Source organism: Lactuca sativa, chromosome 5 (genome assembly GCF_002870075.4).
Source record: "Lactuca sativa cultivar Salinas chromosome 5, Lsat_Salinas_v11, whole genome shotgun sequence".
Classification (NCBI taxonomy): Eukaryota; Viridiplantae; Streptophyta; class Magnoliopsida; order Asterales; family Asteraceae; genus Lactuca; species Lactuca sativa.
In genome coordinates, this window is record NC_056627.2 from 357,778,371 (window position 1) to 357,792,680 (window position 14,310).

The 14,310-nt window shown below is 34.8% G+C and overlaps 2 protein-coding genes across 2 annotated transcripts; both read left to right on the plus strand.

Annotated features, from left to right (window-relative positions):
* Positions 1-2,865: 2,865 nt before the first annotated feature.
* On the plus strand, positions 2,866-4,383 carry LOC111895525 (60S ribosomal protein L23). The gene is made up of 4 exons (XM_023891612.3): positions 2,866-3,002; positions 3,121-3,405; positions 4,025-4,066; positions 4,149-4,383. The coding sequence occupies exons 1-4, from the start codon at positions 2,990-2,992 to the stop codon at positions 4,229-4,231; spliced, it is 423 nt and encodes a 140-aa protein (XP_023747380.1). The 5' UTR covers positions 2,866-2,989; the 3' UTR covers positions 4,232-4,383.
* Positions 4,384-12,536: 8,153 nt separating this feature from the next.
* On the plus strand, positions 12,537-13,505 carry LOC111895529 (uncharacterized). Its single transcript, XM_023891617.3, has 3 exons — positions 12,537-12,812; positions 12,940-13,102; positions 13,196-13,505. The coding sequence occupies exons 1-3, from the start codon at positions 12,688-12,690 to the stop codon at positions 13,322-13,324; spliced, it is 417 nt and encodes a 138-aa protein (XP_023747385.1). The 5' UTR covers positions 12,537-12,687; the 3' UTR covers positions 13,325-13,505.
* Positions 13,506-14,310: the final 805 nt, after the last annotated feature.

A 14,310-nucleotide genomic window follows, 5' to 3' on the forward strand; every position in this document is an offset into this window, starting at 1 on the left:
TGATATTTGATTTAGAAAACCAAAAACATATGATATCATTATTTACAAGATATGTATGCAGTAAAAATGAGTTTTTCAGAACTTTGGTTAATTAAATAGAATTCTTATAATTAATTTGAAGTAATGAAAAAAAAGTAAGTTTTGAATTTTGATTACAAAAATGTATGTATTTTTCTTGTATAACAAAAAAGGTTAAAGGCTTATATTTCCTTTAACCATTTTTGCAATTTATAAAGTAAAATAGTTTTTATATGCAATCATGTTTAAAAAAAGTAAAATATGGTTGTATAAAGACAAAACAAGACCGTCTTACATTTGTTGTTAGAATTAGAGGAGATTTTGTCGACCACGAGCAAAATATGTATTCCTTACAATTTCCAAATTTGTGGACAACAATTTAAGTATGTAATAACTTTTGTAACACCCGATTAAATAACGTGAATGAAAAACACTTCCATTTAAGAAAACCATACCATTTATTTTACATATTTAAGTGTAAAATAAAATTACATCATCTAAAATTATGGTTCATTTATGGGATAAATGAAAACTTGCATGCAGTGCAAACTAGCAGTGTTTACCATGATTGTCACGGGTTATAAACAGGTATTATATATATTGACGTCAATAGTCTCCACCAATATTTGATCTTAACTAATAAAAATGTCAACATGTATTATATTTTATTTAGAAAACCAAAAAAATATGATATCATTATTTACAAGATATGTATGTAATAAAATGAGTTTTTCAGAACTTTGGTTAATTAAATAAAATTCTTATAATTAATTTGAAGTAATGAAAACGAAGTAAGTTTTGAATTTTGATTAAAAAAATGTATGTATTTTTCTTGTATTACAAAAAAGGTTAAAGGCTTATATTTCCTTTAACCATTTTTGCAATTTATAAAGTAAAATAGTTTTTATATGCAATCATGTTTAAAAAAAAGTAAAATATGGTCGTATAAAGACAAAACAAGATCGTCTTACATATGTTGTTAGAATTAGAGGAGATTTTGTCGACCACGAGCAAAATATGTATTCCTTACAATTTCCAAATTTATGGACAACAATTTAAGTATGTAATAGCTTTTGTAACACCCGATTAACTAACGTGAATGAAAAACACTTCCATTTAAGAAAACCATACCATTTATTTTACATATTTATGTGTAAAATAAAATTACATCATCTAAAATTATAGTTTATTTATGGGATAATTGAGAACTTGCATGCAGTGCAAACTAGCAGTGTTTACCTGGTTTTCAGACAATTCCATATCTCAATTAGATGGAACACATTATCAGTACTTTGCACTTGTTTTTTTAATGTTGCACATGTCCTACGTGCTTCCTCGATGATGTTCCTTGTACTCACAAACCGTCGTATATCTTCGGACATCGTAATGAGGATCATTTGAATATTATACAACATTAGTTTTCTATGCTCCTCGGTTGCAGAAGATGATATTAGGATTTCTAGTATTGTCACTCACTCTTGAATCATTTCTTACATAATCGTATCAACAGGACATTGTTCCTCATCCTCAAGACGTATTATGTTATATTCTATTGGCAACACATCCTCACCATTCAATTCAGAGACTGTGATTGAAAATATATAAAAACGTATTATAAAAGTAAAGTAGTTCCAAAAATAAAACCAAACATTATAAAATGTAACCATAATAAAAGTTATAAAATGCAACTAGTTTAAAGCAAGAGGTTTGTTTAAACTTAATTCGATCCCATCTTTTAGAGTTTTTTTCTACTTTCAATCTAAGTTTTAACACTCTTTCTGTTTTTCTTTTTATTTTTATATGTGTCCTTGATGGTTAAGTGTTTGATTTTTTTCCTGATTCAACATCTTTTTTTATCTGCAAAAAAAAAAAAAAAATCCAACACGAATGAACTTTTTGTTTAATTAAATTTACTTATATCAATGACAATTCTAAAGCTAGTATAGATGGAAAATAATTTATTTGTTCAGCAACATCCATTGAAATTGATCTTCGAATGAACTGGTTCTTACTAATACGGGATATTGGTTTAAAACAATCAATTTACAAAATTAATTTAACAATATCAGAAACAAAAATAAAAGTCTTTTAACCCACATTTCGAAAATGATATTCGTATTCTAGACATTCCGAAGACTGTTAGTACTCTTATGAAATCACTTTTAATAGATAATCTAAATTTATCTTCTCTTTAAGAAATGATACTAACAGATTTTAAGATAAATTATATTGTTATAATGGCTAAAGTAAAAATAACTACAAAAATTAAGTTATTCCAAACTTTTTTTTCATATTTCGGAATTGTTTTACACATTCCAAACTATAAAAATTGTTTGTAAACAAAAATGCAAGTAAATTAAACATTAGAAATCATCACCTGTTTTATTGAATTTATAGTAGATAGGTTTAAAATTTTGTGTTCCGTTTATTCTTTTTAGGTGTAGACCTTGTATATAACTATAGGGATGTTTGGATTAGTTTATTAGCTTATTGCTTATTTGTGATGGGAATAAGCAATAAGCAATAAGCATGGGGAGAGATGCTTATTAAAATTAGCTTATTTAGCTTAATAAGTTGAATTTTATCCAAACACTCAAAGTTAGCTTATTGTGAGAATAAACAATTAAGCACCTATTTTTTTCCTATCCAAATACCCCTATATAACATTCGGCCATACTATTGAGTTTGGACTGCTCCGGAATGCATCTTCCGAAGAATGAGACTTTAGAAAAATTATGCTTATTATTTATAAAAAAAAAAATCACAAAATATGATTTAGAGTAAAATTTAGATTACTAAATCCAACATTATTGAGATCATAAACCAAACAAAATTTATACTGGACTATCAATTCACTTAGATGGGCTTAAGCCCAAAACCGATAAAACCCTAGACAACTAATCTCTCCCGTCATATAAAATCATCAAACCCCTCTTTCTTTCAGCCGTAGTAGAACGCACGGCGATCAACCATGTCGAAGCGAGGTACTGTATATTCACACCTACAACTTTTATCGGTTTGGAAGTTTAAGAAACTTGGTGTAGTTTCATTGATGTTTATGAAAACATCAGCTAATTTTAATATGTAATTCTTGCTTTTCAGGTCGCGGAGGTTCCGCTGGGAACAAATTTCGTATGTCACTTGGTTTGCCAGTGGCTGCCACTGTGAATTGCGCCGACAACACTGGTGCCAAGAATCTGTACATCATTTCAGTCAAGGGAATCAAGGGTAGGCTTAACCGTCTGCCATCGGCGTGTGTCGGTGATATGGTTATGGCCACCGTGAAGAAAGGTAAGCCAGATCTCAGAAAGAAGGTCATGCCTGCTGTTATCGTTCGTCAACGCAAGCCATGGCGCCGAAAGGACGGTGTTTTCATGTACTTCGAAGGTTAGTTTCTTTGATATTATAATTTGTTCCTTATGTCTTAAATGTTTATATGGGTTAATATTATATGATCTGGCTTCATTGGATTGTACGTTTTTTTTGTCTAATTTGAAGAGAAATTTATCAATTTCAAAGGTTCAATTACATTCAGGCTTGAAATATAATCAATTGCCATCGAGTGTTTAACATACATGAACCTTATAGAGTTGTTTGTGAAAAATTCTTTTGGAGTTGAAGTCTAATTTGCTTATTGATTTTTCAATTCGTCCTATTTTAACTATATCCAGATCTTTAGAACTTCTAGTATTATTGATTTAGTTAGAACCCTGTTACGAAACCTTATGTTAAATTCATGTAGGAGTTGAGAATGTATGATTCTTTTAATTGTTGCTTCTATAAAATTAAAATTTTGTGACCATTTTGGTACATGGTCATTTCAAAGAAGAAAATGTTGAACCAGTTTTTAACAGCATGAAGCCTTTTTCTTGTTGCTTTGTGTTACCTGTCTGCTGGTATATATATTCCTACATATTAAAAATTCATGTTTGTAGTTAATCTTGTTTAATAGAAATACAGTCTTCTTATTGATGCTTGTTATAAACCTTTGTTGCAATTAATGCAGATAATGCTGGTGTTATCGTCAATCCCAAGGGAGAAATGAAAGGTATATGTTTTTTTCGCAAAAAATGGAATATATTTTAAACCCTTTTCGTTGATATAACATGATTGTTGTATGTTGAATGTAGGATCTGCTATCACTGGACCAATTGGAAAGGAATGTGCTGATTTGTGGCCAAGGATTGCCAGTGCTGCTAATGCCATTGTTTAAGACTATTTCAAGTTGAGTGTCTGGTTTTTGTTCTAAGTTAGTTTTTATTAAAATAGCTGTTTTTTGTTTTTTTTGAGGATTTTGTTACAAGACATTATTTGCCTACTACTCCACATGTGGATTAACAATGATTTTCCTACTTTTGCTGTCAATTTTGCTTTTGTTAAATTTTCTACGTATATTCTAAATCCACAATTAAAAGTAGTCAAGATTTCTTAGTTTGTTTTTTTAAAATATAGCAACTCAGTGTCAATGGCTATTTTATATGGCAACACAGTTTGTATTCGTTAATTTAATGTAAACAACTGATTTGGCAAAAAGTAATATCATAGACAATGAGTTGGAACGTAGAATGTGATATTATGTCCGTAAAATACCTTTAAAACAAACAGCACGATGGCATGTTGTGAATAAAAAGATTTTTTTGCGTGAAAAAACTTTGAAGTGGTGTAATAAAAACCTGAAGTTGGTAGTCTATCTAAATAAGAAAAAAGTTTTGGTTACTTGGTTTTTGGGTATTTTGTTTGTTTAACAGGGAAAGAGAACTTATATGGTTTGTTTTTTGTTTAACTGAAAACCTAAACAAGAAAGGCGATTACTAGTTTTTTTAATTTTTATTAGTCTACAATTTTTTAAACTCAAACTTGTTTAGTTTTGGATCTTTTTTGGCTAAATAAGAGACTTAACATGATATCTACGGTAAAAAAGACACTGAACGAGTAAGATGGGTCCCCAATACTTCATTTCTCCCATTAAGACCACTTTTGAGACTCATGCATGGTCTCAATACAACCTTCAAGATGGCAACTTTATGCATCAAACATGTTCAAGGAACTTAGATCTAACAATCGAAGTCTTTGGAGTTGTTCAACTCACAAAAGAAGGGTCTAAGAACCAAAAATGGACTTCATAACAAAACCCTAACTCAAACTAGCAAAAAAAGATGGCAAGGATTTGACTTTTTACCTCTAGAAGTTCCTCGAGATGAACCAGATGCATGATCTAGAAGATCAATAACATCTAAAGCTTGGTCACCACCTTCCTCTTCTTGAACACCCTTTAGAAAAGTCACCAAACACACCTTTAAGCTCAAAACACACAAGTTCTTGCAAAAATAGGGTTTAAGGACGAAATGAGGCTATGAAAGTTGATTAGGGTTTGGTCCAAATGATATAAGGTTGTGGTGCAAGTCAAGAAATTAGGGTTTTAGCCATCTTCCACGTACGCCCCGCGTACCTGCTTGTACGTCTAACGTACGAGCCTCAGCCACTCGATGCTCACACACGCGTACGCTAAACGTACCCAAATGTACACCCAGCGTATGGAAGGACCATTTTTGCCAAAAATGAAATACTTGAGGGTAAACAATGGAATAACTGAATTGGAGTGTTACAACTCTCCCCCACTTGAATTAGACTTCGCCCTCGAATCTCGTCCTCAGGCTCCCAAGTCCATTCGGAGCCCTTCCGGTGCTGCCATTCCACCTTCACCGGCTTCACCACCTTGTTACAAAGAGCTTTAGTTTTTATATCCAAGACTGCAATGAGCTTTTCCACATAATTTAGACTCATATCCACCTGAATATCATCCAAAGAAATAACTACGACCTCATCTGCAACACACTTCCGTAGCTGAGACACGTGGAAGGTGTTATGGATCTGACAGAGCTCATCCGGAAGATTCAACCGATAAGCAACCCTGCAAACTCGGCCAGAAATCCTGAATGGACCAATGAGACGGGACCCCAGCTTGCTCCTCTTCCGAAACCGAATGACACAGTTCCAAGGTGACACCTTCAGCAACACAAAATCTCCCACCTGAAACTCTGGATCTGATCAGTGCCGGTCAGCATAGCTTTTCTGACGGCTCTGCGCAATCCGCAGTTTATCATGCACCTGTTGAATCAATTCAGTGGTCTTAAGCACCACTTCGGTGCTTCCCATGAATCGATGCCTAACCTCTCCCCAACAAACTGGATTCCTACACCTCCGACCATACAACATCTCAAACGGGGGCCGGTCGATACTAGCATGATAACTACTGTTGTATGAGAACTCTGCTAGTGGAAGATAAGTATCCCAACTCCCTTCAAAGTCTAATACGTATGCTCGAAGCATATCCTCGGGCGTCTGAATCGTCTCCTCTCTCTGACCATTAGTATGAGGGTGGTAAGTAGTGCTAAAATGCAACTGAGTACCCAACTCCTCATGAAACTTTCCTCCAAAATCTAGAGGTGAATCGAACATCGCGGTCCGAGACCACAGATACCGACATTCCGTGCCTGACCACCACCTCCCGCACATAAATATCTGCAAATTTCTCGGCGGAGATACTCTCGAAGATCAGAATAAAATGAACACTCTTGGTCAACCTGTCCACAATAACCCAATGGAATCAACACCCTGCACCGTCCTAGGTAGCTTCGTGATAAAGTCCATGGTGATCTTCTCCCATTTCCACATGGGGATGGGTAACGACTAAACCTTGTCGTACTACTGGTGTTGGCACTCAGTAGTACGGGCCCATACTACCTTCCACACCTACCCGTATTTGTCTCAAGGATCATCGCAACCACCCAGAACTAATACAACAACTAGGATACACATACATCTTATCCTTACTCTATCAAGAGTGGCTAAAAGCCTAAAACACTCTTCCTCAGGTCGACCGCTTACACACATACTCATTCATAACGATACTCCCAACACTTGCTAAAAACACATCATGAGTACTTAAAACAATAAACTATAACCATAAGCCAAAGCTTAGTGAGTTCCCCCAAGTACCACTATATAAACATAACAAACAACATGCATAAATGAGCCTTAAGCCTGACTGGATCGCCTCGCAGGGCCTACAACCTATCTGGACCGCTCTCCGAGCCTTTGGCATGACTGGACTGACTCGCAGGGCCTACAGCCTATCCAGACCGCTCTCCGGGCCTTCAACCTGACTGGAATGCCTCGCAGGGCCTACAATCTATCCGGACCGCCCCGGGTATCTTGGCCTTCAGCACAAAGAAAGACCACCTCAACCCAACCAAACATAACACGTTGATATATAGATAACAGATAAACATATAACCAGTCAATAGGCAAACATGCAAATCTACAAATCACTGTCGCATGCTAACATCATATATACCAGAATACTAATCTAACAAATCTCTACAACATAATAACATACTATCATATAACAGGATATCCAATCCAATGGGCCGACCTTGGTGCCTTTGACCCGCAAGTATAGTGAGGAAGACTCACCTCTCAATCTGAAAAATAATTGATGAGGTCCTGACTCCGAATCTCAGCTCTAACTGTCACCTATCCATCCAAATGACCAATTATCAAACACAATCCGAAATACCAAAAATACATCTAGGTCAAACTTGGTCAAAATCAGGTAAAGTCAAAATTCTAAAAAGTCGACTGATTCAACCCAGCTGAGTACGCCTAACGTACTTAGCTGTATGCCTAAAGTACGTGTTGATTGACCAGGCACGTGCCTGTTCACCATGTACGCACAACGTATGCCTTGTACGCCCAACGTACGCAACTGGCTGCCAACCCAACTCATTAAGAGCTCAATCCGTAATCCCTTGAGTCCATTTTCCAGATCCAAGTCCAAAATGATGTCCTTGACCATAAAGTTTCCAACTTTATGGTCTTGCATGGCCATTAAGTGCCCAACACCAAAGATCTTAACCTCTTAATCCATTAAGACAACTTAGGCCATGCATGAGAAGAAACTAGTGTCCAAGATTACATTTTTATGACTAAAGAGGCTCCCAAACCTCTAAAAGGACAACTCAAATGCATTAGAGTAACCCCCACTCATAATACCAAGCTTATGGGACCAAAAGAACATAAAATCAATCCCAAAAAGAGATCTAAGTATAACTTCACCAAGTTCAGTACTTTATACCTCCAAGTAATAGCAAATGATGATGTGATTCTGGATCTAAGGCACGTCACTCCTCCAAGATGGTCTCTACTTCCTTCTCTCTTCTTCAAAGGCACAAAACACACACACAAAAGCTCAATAATGCTCACAAGGTATATTAAGGTTTGCAAAAATATTCTGAAAGGATAGAGGCTGATGAAAAGAATTAGGTTTGAGAGTTAATGAAGAATGAATAGGGTCCAAACCCTAAATATTGGGGTTTAGGACTTCACCTCGTATGCCCAACGTACGTGGCTCCGCCCCACAATTCCAAAAATGGCAATATTAGCCCCTCCTAACCACAAGTCTTACATTTTAAGGACCAAAATGTAATAAATTTCAATATAAGGGAAAAAAGTGAAAGTACCTCAAAACAAGATGTTAGAGATCCAAGGCAAAAAACCAAACTCTTTGATCACATAATCTACACTATACACATCCAAAGGGGGTCTAAACCTTTTTTCCCCCAAGGCCCGAAACCCTATGATAATTGATATTTAGATCACAGCCCTGAATTATGAAACGATTCGAAACAGGGTGTTACACGACGAGCACCCCCCCCCCCCCCCCAATGCGGTCATGCCCCACCTCTTGATACCGCAAAAATAACCATGTATTGGGATCATGTTGGGTGTGAGAAAGAGAAAAAAGAAAACAAAATCAGGCACAAGCAAAGTGATAGATAGATAAATATAGATATATAGATAGATAGACAAAAGATATGATGGATTTTGAGGATTACAACAATCCTATTGTGCACATGCAACCCTAATTGCTTTGGATCTAAGTTTTTCTCTATTGAACATGCAAATTGAATACCAAAGCATAGAACCCTAAGACTAGCATATAATAATAAAAAATCATATGAAATTAGGGTTTGAAACATTACCTCACTTGTTGTATTGTAATAACAAGTAATCTTTGACCTTTGAAAGTTTAGTGCCCCGATTGTTGCACTTCTAATGGAGTCACAAACACTCTTGCAAAGGAAGACTTGGAGAGGGAAGGATTTCGGCTAGGGTTTTCTTAGAAACTCATAGGGGGCCAAAAATTCTTAGTGAGAAGGTCTTTAAATAGTTGCGGCTACTAGGGTTTTCAGGTGGAAACCCTAATTCCTTACTTAGGCAACAAGCAACCCATGGACACCTCCTTAAGAGGCCTTGGACGAAATCTGTAGGGCCTCCTATAGGATTTCGTCCACTTCATAATTAAGGAGTCCAATCAGCCGAGTTTTGCAACTATCAGTGATTTGCAAAATAGTCCCTCAATTATTAATCAGTTCCTTTAATCCCAAATTAATACTTGATTAATTTCTGATTAATTACTAATTAATAATATGATTTCCAAATAATATATTAATCATATAATATATTAATAAAATCATTCGGAGTACCAATTTATTATTTATATAATAAATCCTACTCTCTCACTCCACTTGTTATCCTATCAAGTTGCATGAGTGAAGACAACCCAAAATGACCATGCTCATAATCAAATAAAGTACATACCAAAAATAGTTATGTGCTTAGACATCTAATCCAACAAGATAGACAACACGACTTTAAAACGCGTTGTGACAAAGAAGGTATCCACACCCCTTATAAGGAGTGTTTAGTTCTCCTTCCAAGCCAATGTGGGATCAGGTGCAACCCACCATCACCCCCCCCCCCCCCATTATAGGGTTCGATGTCCCTATCGAATACATCGACCTGTGCCCCAACTCTGATGCCATTTGTAACACCCCCCTTTGGCACGTATCAAAATATTGTCCGCTTTGGGCTCCCGATATGAGAACTTCCCAAGGGGTCACCCATCCCTGGATTGTTCTCGCCCGGGCATGCTTAACTGCAGACTTCTTATGGGATCTGCTACACTCGAGACTTTAAAACGCGTTGTAAAAGAGAAGGTATCCACACCCCTTTTAAGGAATGTTTAGTTCTCATTCCCATCTGATGTGGGATCAGGTGTAGCTAACCTGCCCGCCTCCATCCCCCATTATTTATTGCATCTGATCCCACATCGATAGGGAAGGAGAACTAAGAATTCCTTAAAAGGGGTGTAGATACCTTCTCTTTCATAACACGTTTTAAAGCCATGAGGGCAGTAGATCCCATAAGAACTCTGCAATTAAGCGTGCCCGGGCGAGAACAATCCAGGGATGACCCCTAGGAAGTTGTCGTGTCGGGAGCCCAAAGCAGACAATATTGTGATACGTGCCAGAGGGGGGGGGGGGGTGTTATAGATAGATAGATTCCGAATTCTTGTTGTCGGAGAAAAATATATGTGGGATCTCCGATGAGATCTTGCTTACTTTTTACAACGATAATTACAGAGACATCAGTGAGTCTAGTGAGAAAGTGTGTGCTCATCTTAAAGTTGTTTGTATGTTTTTTATTCTCTTGTTGTGGTTTATGCAAGCTCTAGCGTGGCTTTGACTTACCTAGTTGTATCTCCGATGAAAGCTACACTTAGAAAATGATGTGTTGCATTTTCAATAGGTGTTTACCCATTTAAGGGCACCACTGATGAACGATGGTTACTGTAGTGTGAGGGCATGACATCTTTGATATGTTATGTGGTTATAGAGTTCCAGGAAGCACTAGCCTATGTTTCTTTACAAAAATGGGTAGCTAAAGAGAATGACGAATAATGAGTCGTAACCTTTCCCTTTAACTATAAATTTTGTATGAGGTACACCATATCCCTAATTGTTTATTGTATATAGATAGTAATGATGTGTACATGCACTTGTTTCACTAGATAAAAAGGCATGGGAGTATGTGATAAAATTGTATATTGTAATGAAAGTACCATCGTCCATTTATTTAAGGGAAAATGACTTATAATGGTAATTATGTTTCAAAATCATTCACAAAACGTCATTTAAGTTTGATATGTTCAAAAAACATCTAATTAACGTCTTTGTACAAAAAAAATACCAACGAACTACATATTTTGTTTAAATGTCACCTTATGGTGACCGACATTTACCGGTAAAAATTAATTAAGACAAAAAAACAAAGGAAAATGAATCAGGATGGTAACTATGTTTCAAGAAACGTTCAAAAAACATCATCCAAGTTTGGTCTGTTAAAAAAACACCATCTAAGTAAGGTCTTTGTACAAAAAACGCCAACAAACTATATGTTTTTTCAAATGTTACTCACTAGTAACCGACTTTTGCAGGTTAAATGATGATTTCGCCTAATTATTATGACATGGCATGATAATTAGTGATATGACATTAATTGATATATTTCTTTTTTTATAAATCGAATTAGGGTTTCTTCATGAACGAATGACTTCTTCTTCACCTCTTATTGTTTATTCTTCTACTAAATCGATGATCACCAAGTCAAGCTTACACATTTAAAAAGACACAGAAAATATTTGAAGATACATACATACCCTTGTGGATATAGACATCCTTCTCGAATTTGGACATCAACTACAAAGACTAATCTTGGTAAAAAGTTCGGGGGTTTGTCTCAACCGAATGGTAACTTTAACTGAAAGCTTTATCATGTCCTTTTACTATATATTTATTTGGTTATATGATTCATTTTTTGAATATATATATATATATATATATATATATATATATATATATATATATATATATATATATATATATATATATATATATATATAAAAGGTTTTGCTATGGATAGTATAACAAGACCAATATATATTTTTAAATATGTATGTCAATTTGTAATATGGTGAAATGTATTTGTTGTTGTTTGCATCTTGCATGGCTACAAGTCATGACTACACTAGAATGTATTGCAACTATTATGCATCTTCATTCCTTGAGCTATTTATGGAGATGTATCCCCTTGTTTTCACAAATTTTTGTTGTTCTTTTATGAAGAAGTCCTAAATCAATTTTTAAAAGAGGATTGTATCAATTAATGTCATGTCACTGATTACTATGACATATATTAATAGTTAAGTCAAATCATCATTTAACCTACAAGAGCTGGTTAGCAATGGGTAATATTTGAACAAAACATATAGTTTGTTGGTGTTTTTTGTACAAAGACTTTATTTAAATGTTGTTTTTGAACAGACCAAACATGGATGATGTTTTTTGATCGATTTTGAAACATAGTTACCCTCCTGAGTCATTTTCTCATATTTGTTTCCTTCGTTAAATGTCGATTATTATAATGGTGACATTTGAACAAAATATGTAGTTCGAAGATGTTTTTTATACAATGATCTTATTTGAATGATGTAATTGAAGAGACTAAACTTGAATGATATTTTTTTAGAAAGATTTTGAATTATCGTTATAAGTTTTTTTTCCCTATATTTAATTTAAAACATTTAGAGACAAAATATGTATAACTAAAAGCAACGTGTGTTGAAATCAGCTACGTGTCCTCCGGATCCTAGTCAGTACCGATCCATCTTCATCAATTGATTTAATTCCCTTCTCTCATTCTCTGCATGTCTCTCTAAAACTCAGCGCAAATCAAAACAACGAAAAAACTCATAATTAGATCGTAATGGCGTCAGATCTGAAACCGGCTTACGCATACACGGTGGTTTACGTCAAGGATGTTGCTAAATCCGTCGAGTTTTACGGTAAGGCATTCGGATACCCTGTTCGCCGTTTGGACGATTCCCACAGGTATATAAACAAATTCATTAATGGATCGATCCATAATTTCTTGATTATTATGCATATGGTGTAATGAATTCATCAATGGATCGAAATCAGACACGAAATGAAACATGTCGTGGTTGGTTGTTGATAGATGGGGTGAGCTAGAAAGCGGACAGACAACAATTGCGTTTACGCCGGTGCATCAACATGAAACGGATGATCTCACCGGAGAAGTTCAGGAACAGAAATCGAAAACCAGAAGGAACCAACTTGAGGTTTGCTTTGCTTATGCAGACGTGGATGCTGCATACAAGGTGTTTGTCTGTTTGTCTGATAATTAATTTGCCTTTTTGGTGTTTATATATGATAAGATTTTGGATTTGTTTATATGACGGTTTGAATTGCAGAGGGCGGTGGAGAATGGGGCGGAGGCGGTGTGCCCGCCGGAGGATAAAGCATGGGGGCAGAAGGTGGGATATGTTCGCGATATCGATGGGATTGTGGTGAGGATGGGAAGCTTTGTGAAGTCGCGTTGAATCTTGTGCATACACTGTGTGTGCGTGGGGGGTTGTGGTGGGTCATGTGTTAAATAATACTTTATTATATACTAGTAGTATATTTTGTTTTTTTCATTGAGGTTATCGTTTCACCATTTCTTCATAAAACTCATATATGGGATGTTCGCTTGTATGTAATTATCTGAAATTAAAAGAATAAGGACATTAATGTAAACTACAATCATCAGAAGTCAAATACACTATCATATCAAACTAACACTTAGGGTATATGTTGTTAATCTGAATTTTTAAATGGTTGGAAATGTCAATCTGCCATGTGAAATAGAAAGAAAAGAAGAAAAAACATTTGATGAAAAATTATGATATTTTTTATTCATATACATTCACTCTCTTAACAATTAAGAGGGTTATGAATAATTAAGAGTTTAAGACATAAGAGGCTATCAAACGTCTTGAACATGAAAAATTAAATGTTAGTCTTTTAATTTTTTTTTTTTAATTAAAAAGCTATCAATTAGCCTTTTAAACTATTTATATTGATATAGAGCTTAATTTTAAATATTTATAAGTATTTTAATTGCTAATTTTAAATGAACATTCTGTGTGAATGCTGTATGGATTTTTTTTATTTATTATTATTATTATTATTATTTTTTGGTTTTGTTGTTGTGAAGCATTTTTGATAATATATTAAATAAAGAAAGATTTTTGTAAATTTACAAGCTCTTGTCGTGGGTACTTTCAATAGTTGTGGTGTATCCGGTAGATTGTCAACCAATTTACAAATTATGCAAATACATAAACAAGCAAATTGAAAAATCTTTATTGGAGATCTTATAAGCTTTTTTTATTTTATGCTAATTACTGGAAAAGGTTGACCAAAGAAATCTCTTATTATGACACCATGTTTTATTTTGGATGCTATAAGACCATCTACACCAACATGTCGAACACACTTCAAAATTGTGACATATTAGATTATTAGTTAACCTTACATATCAAAA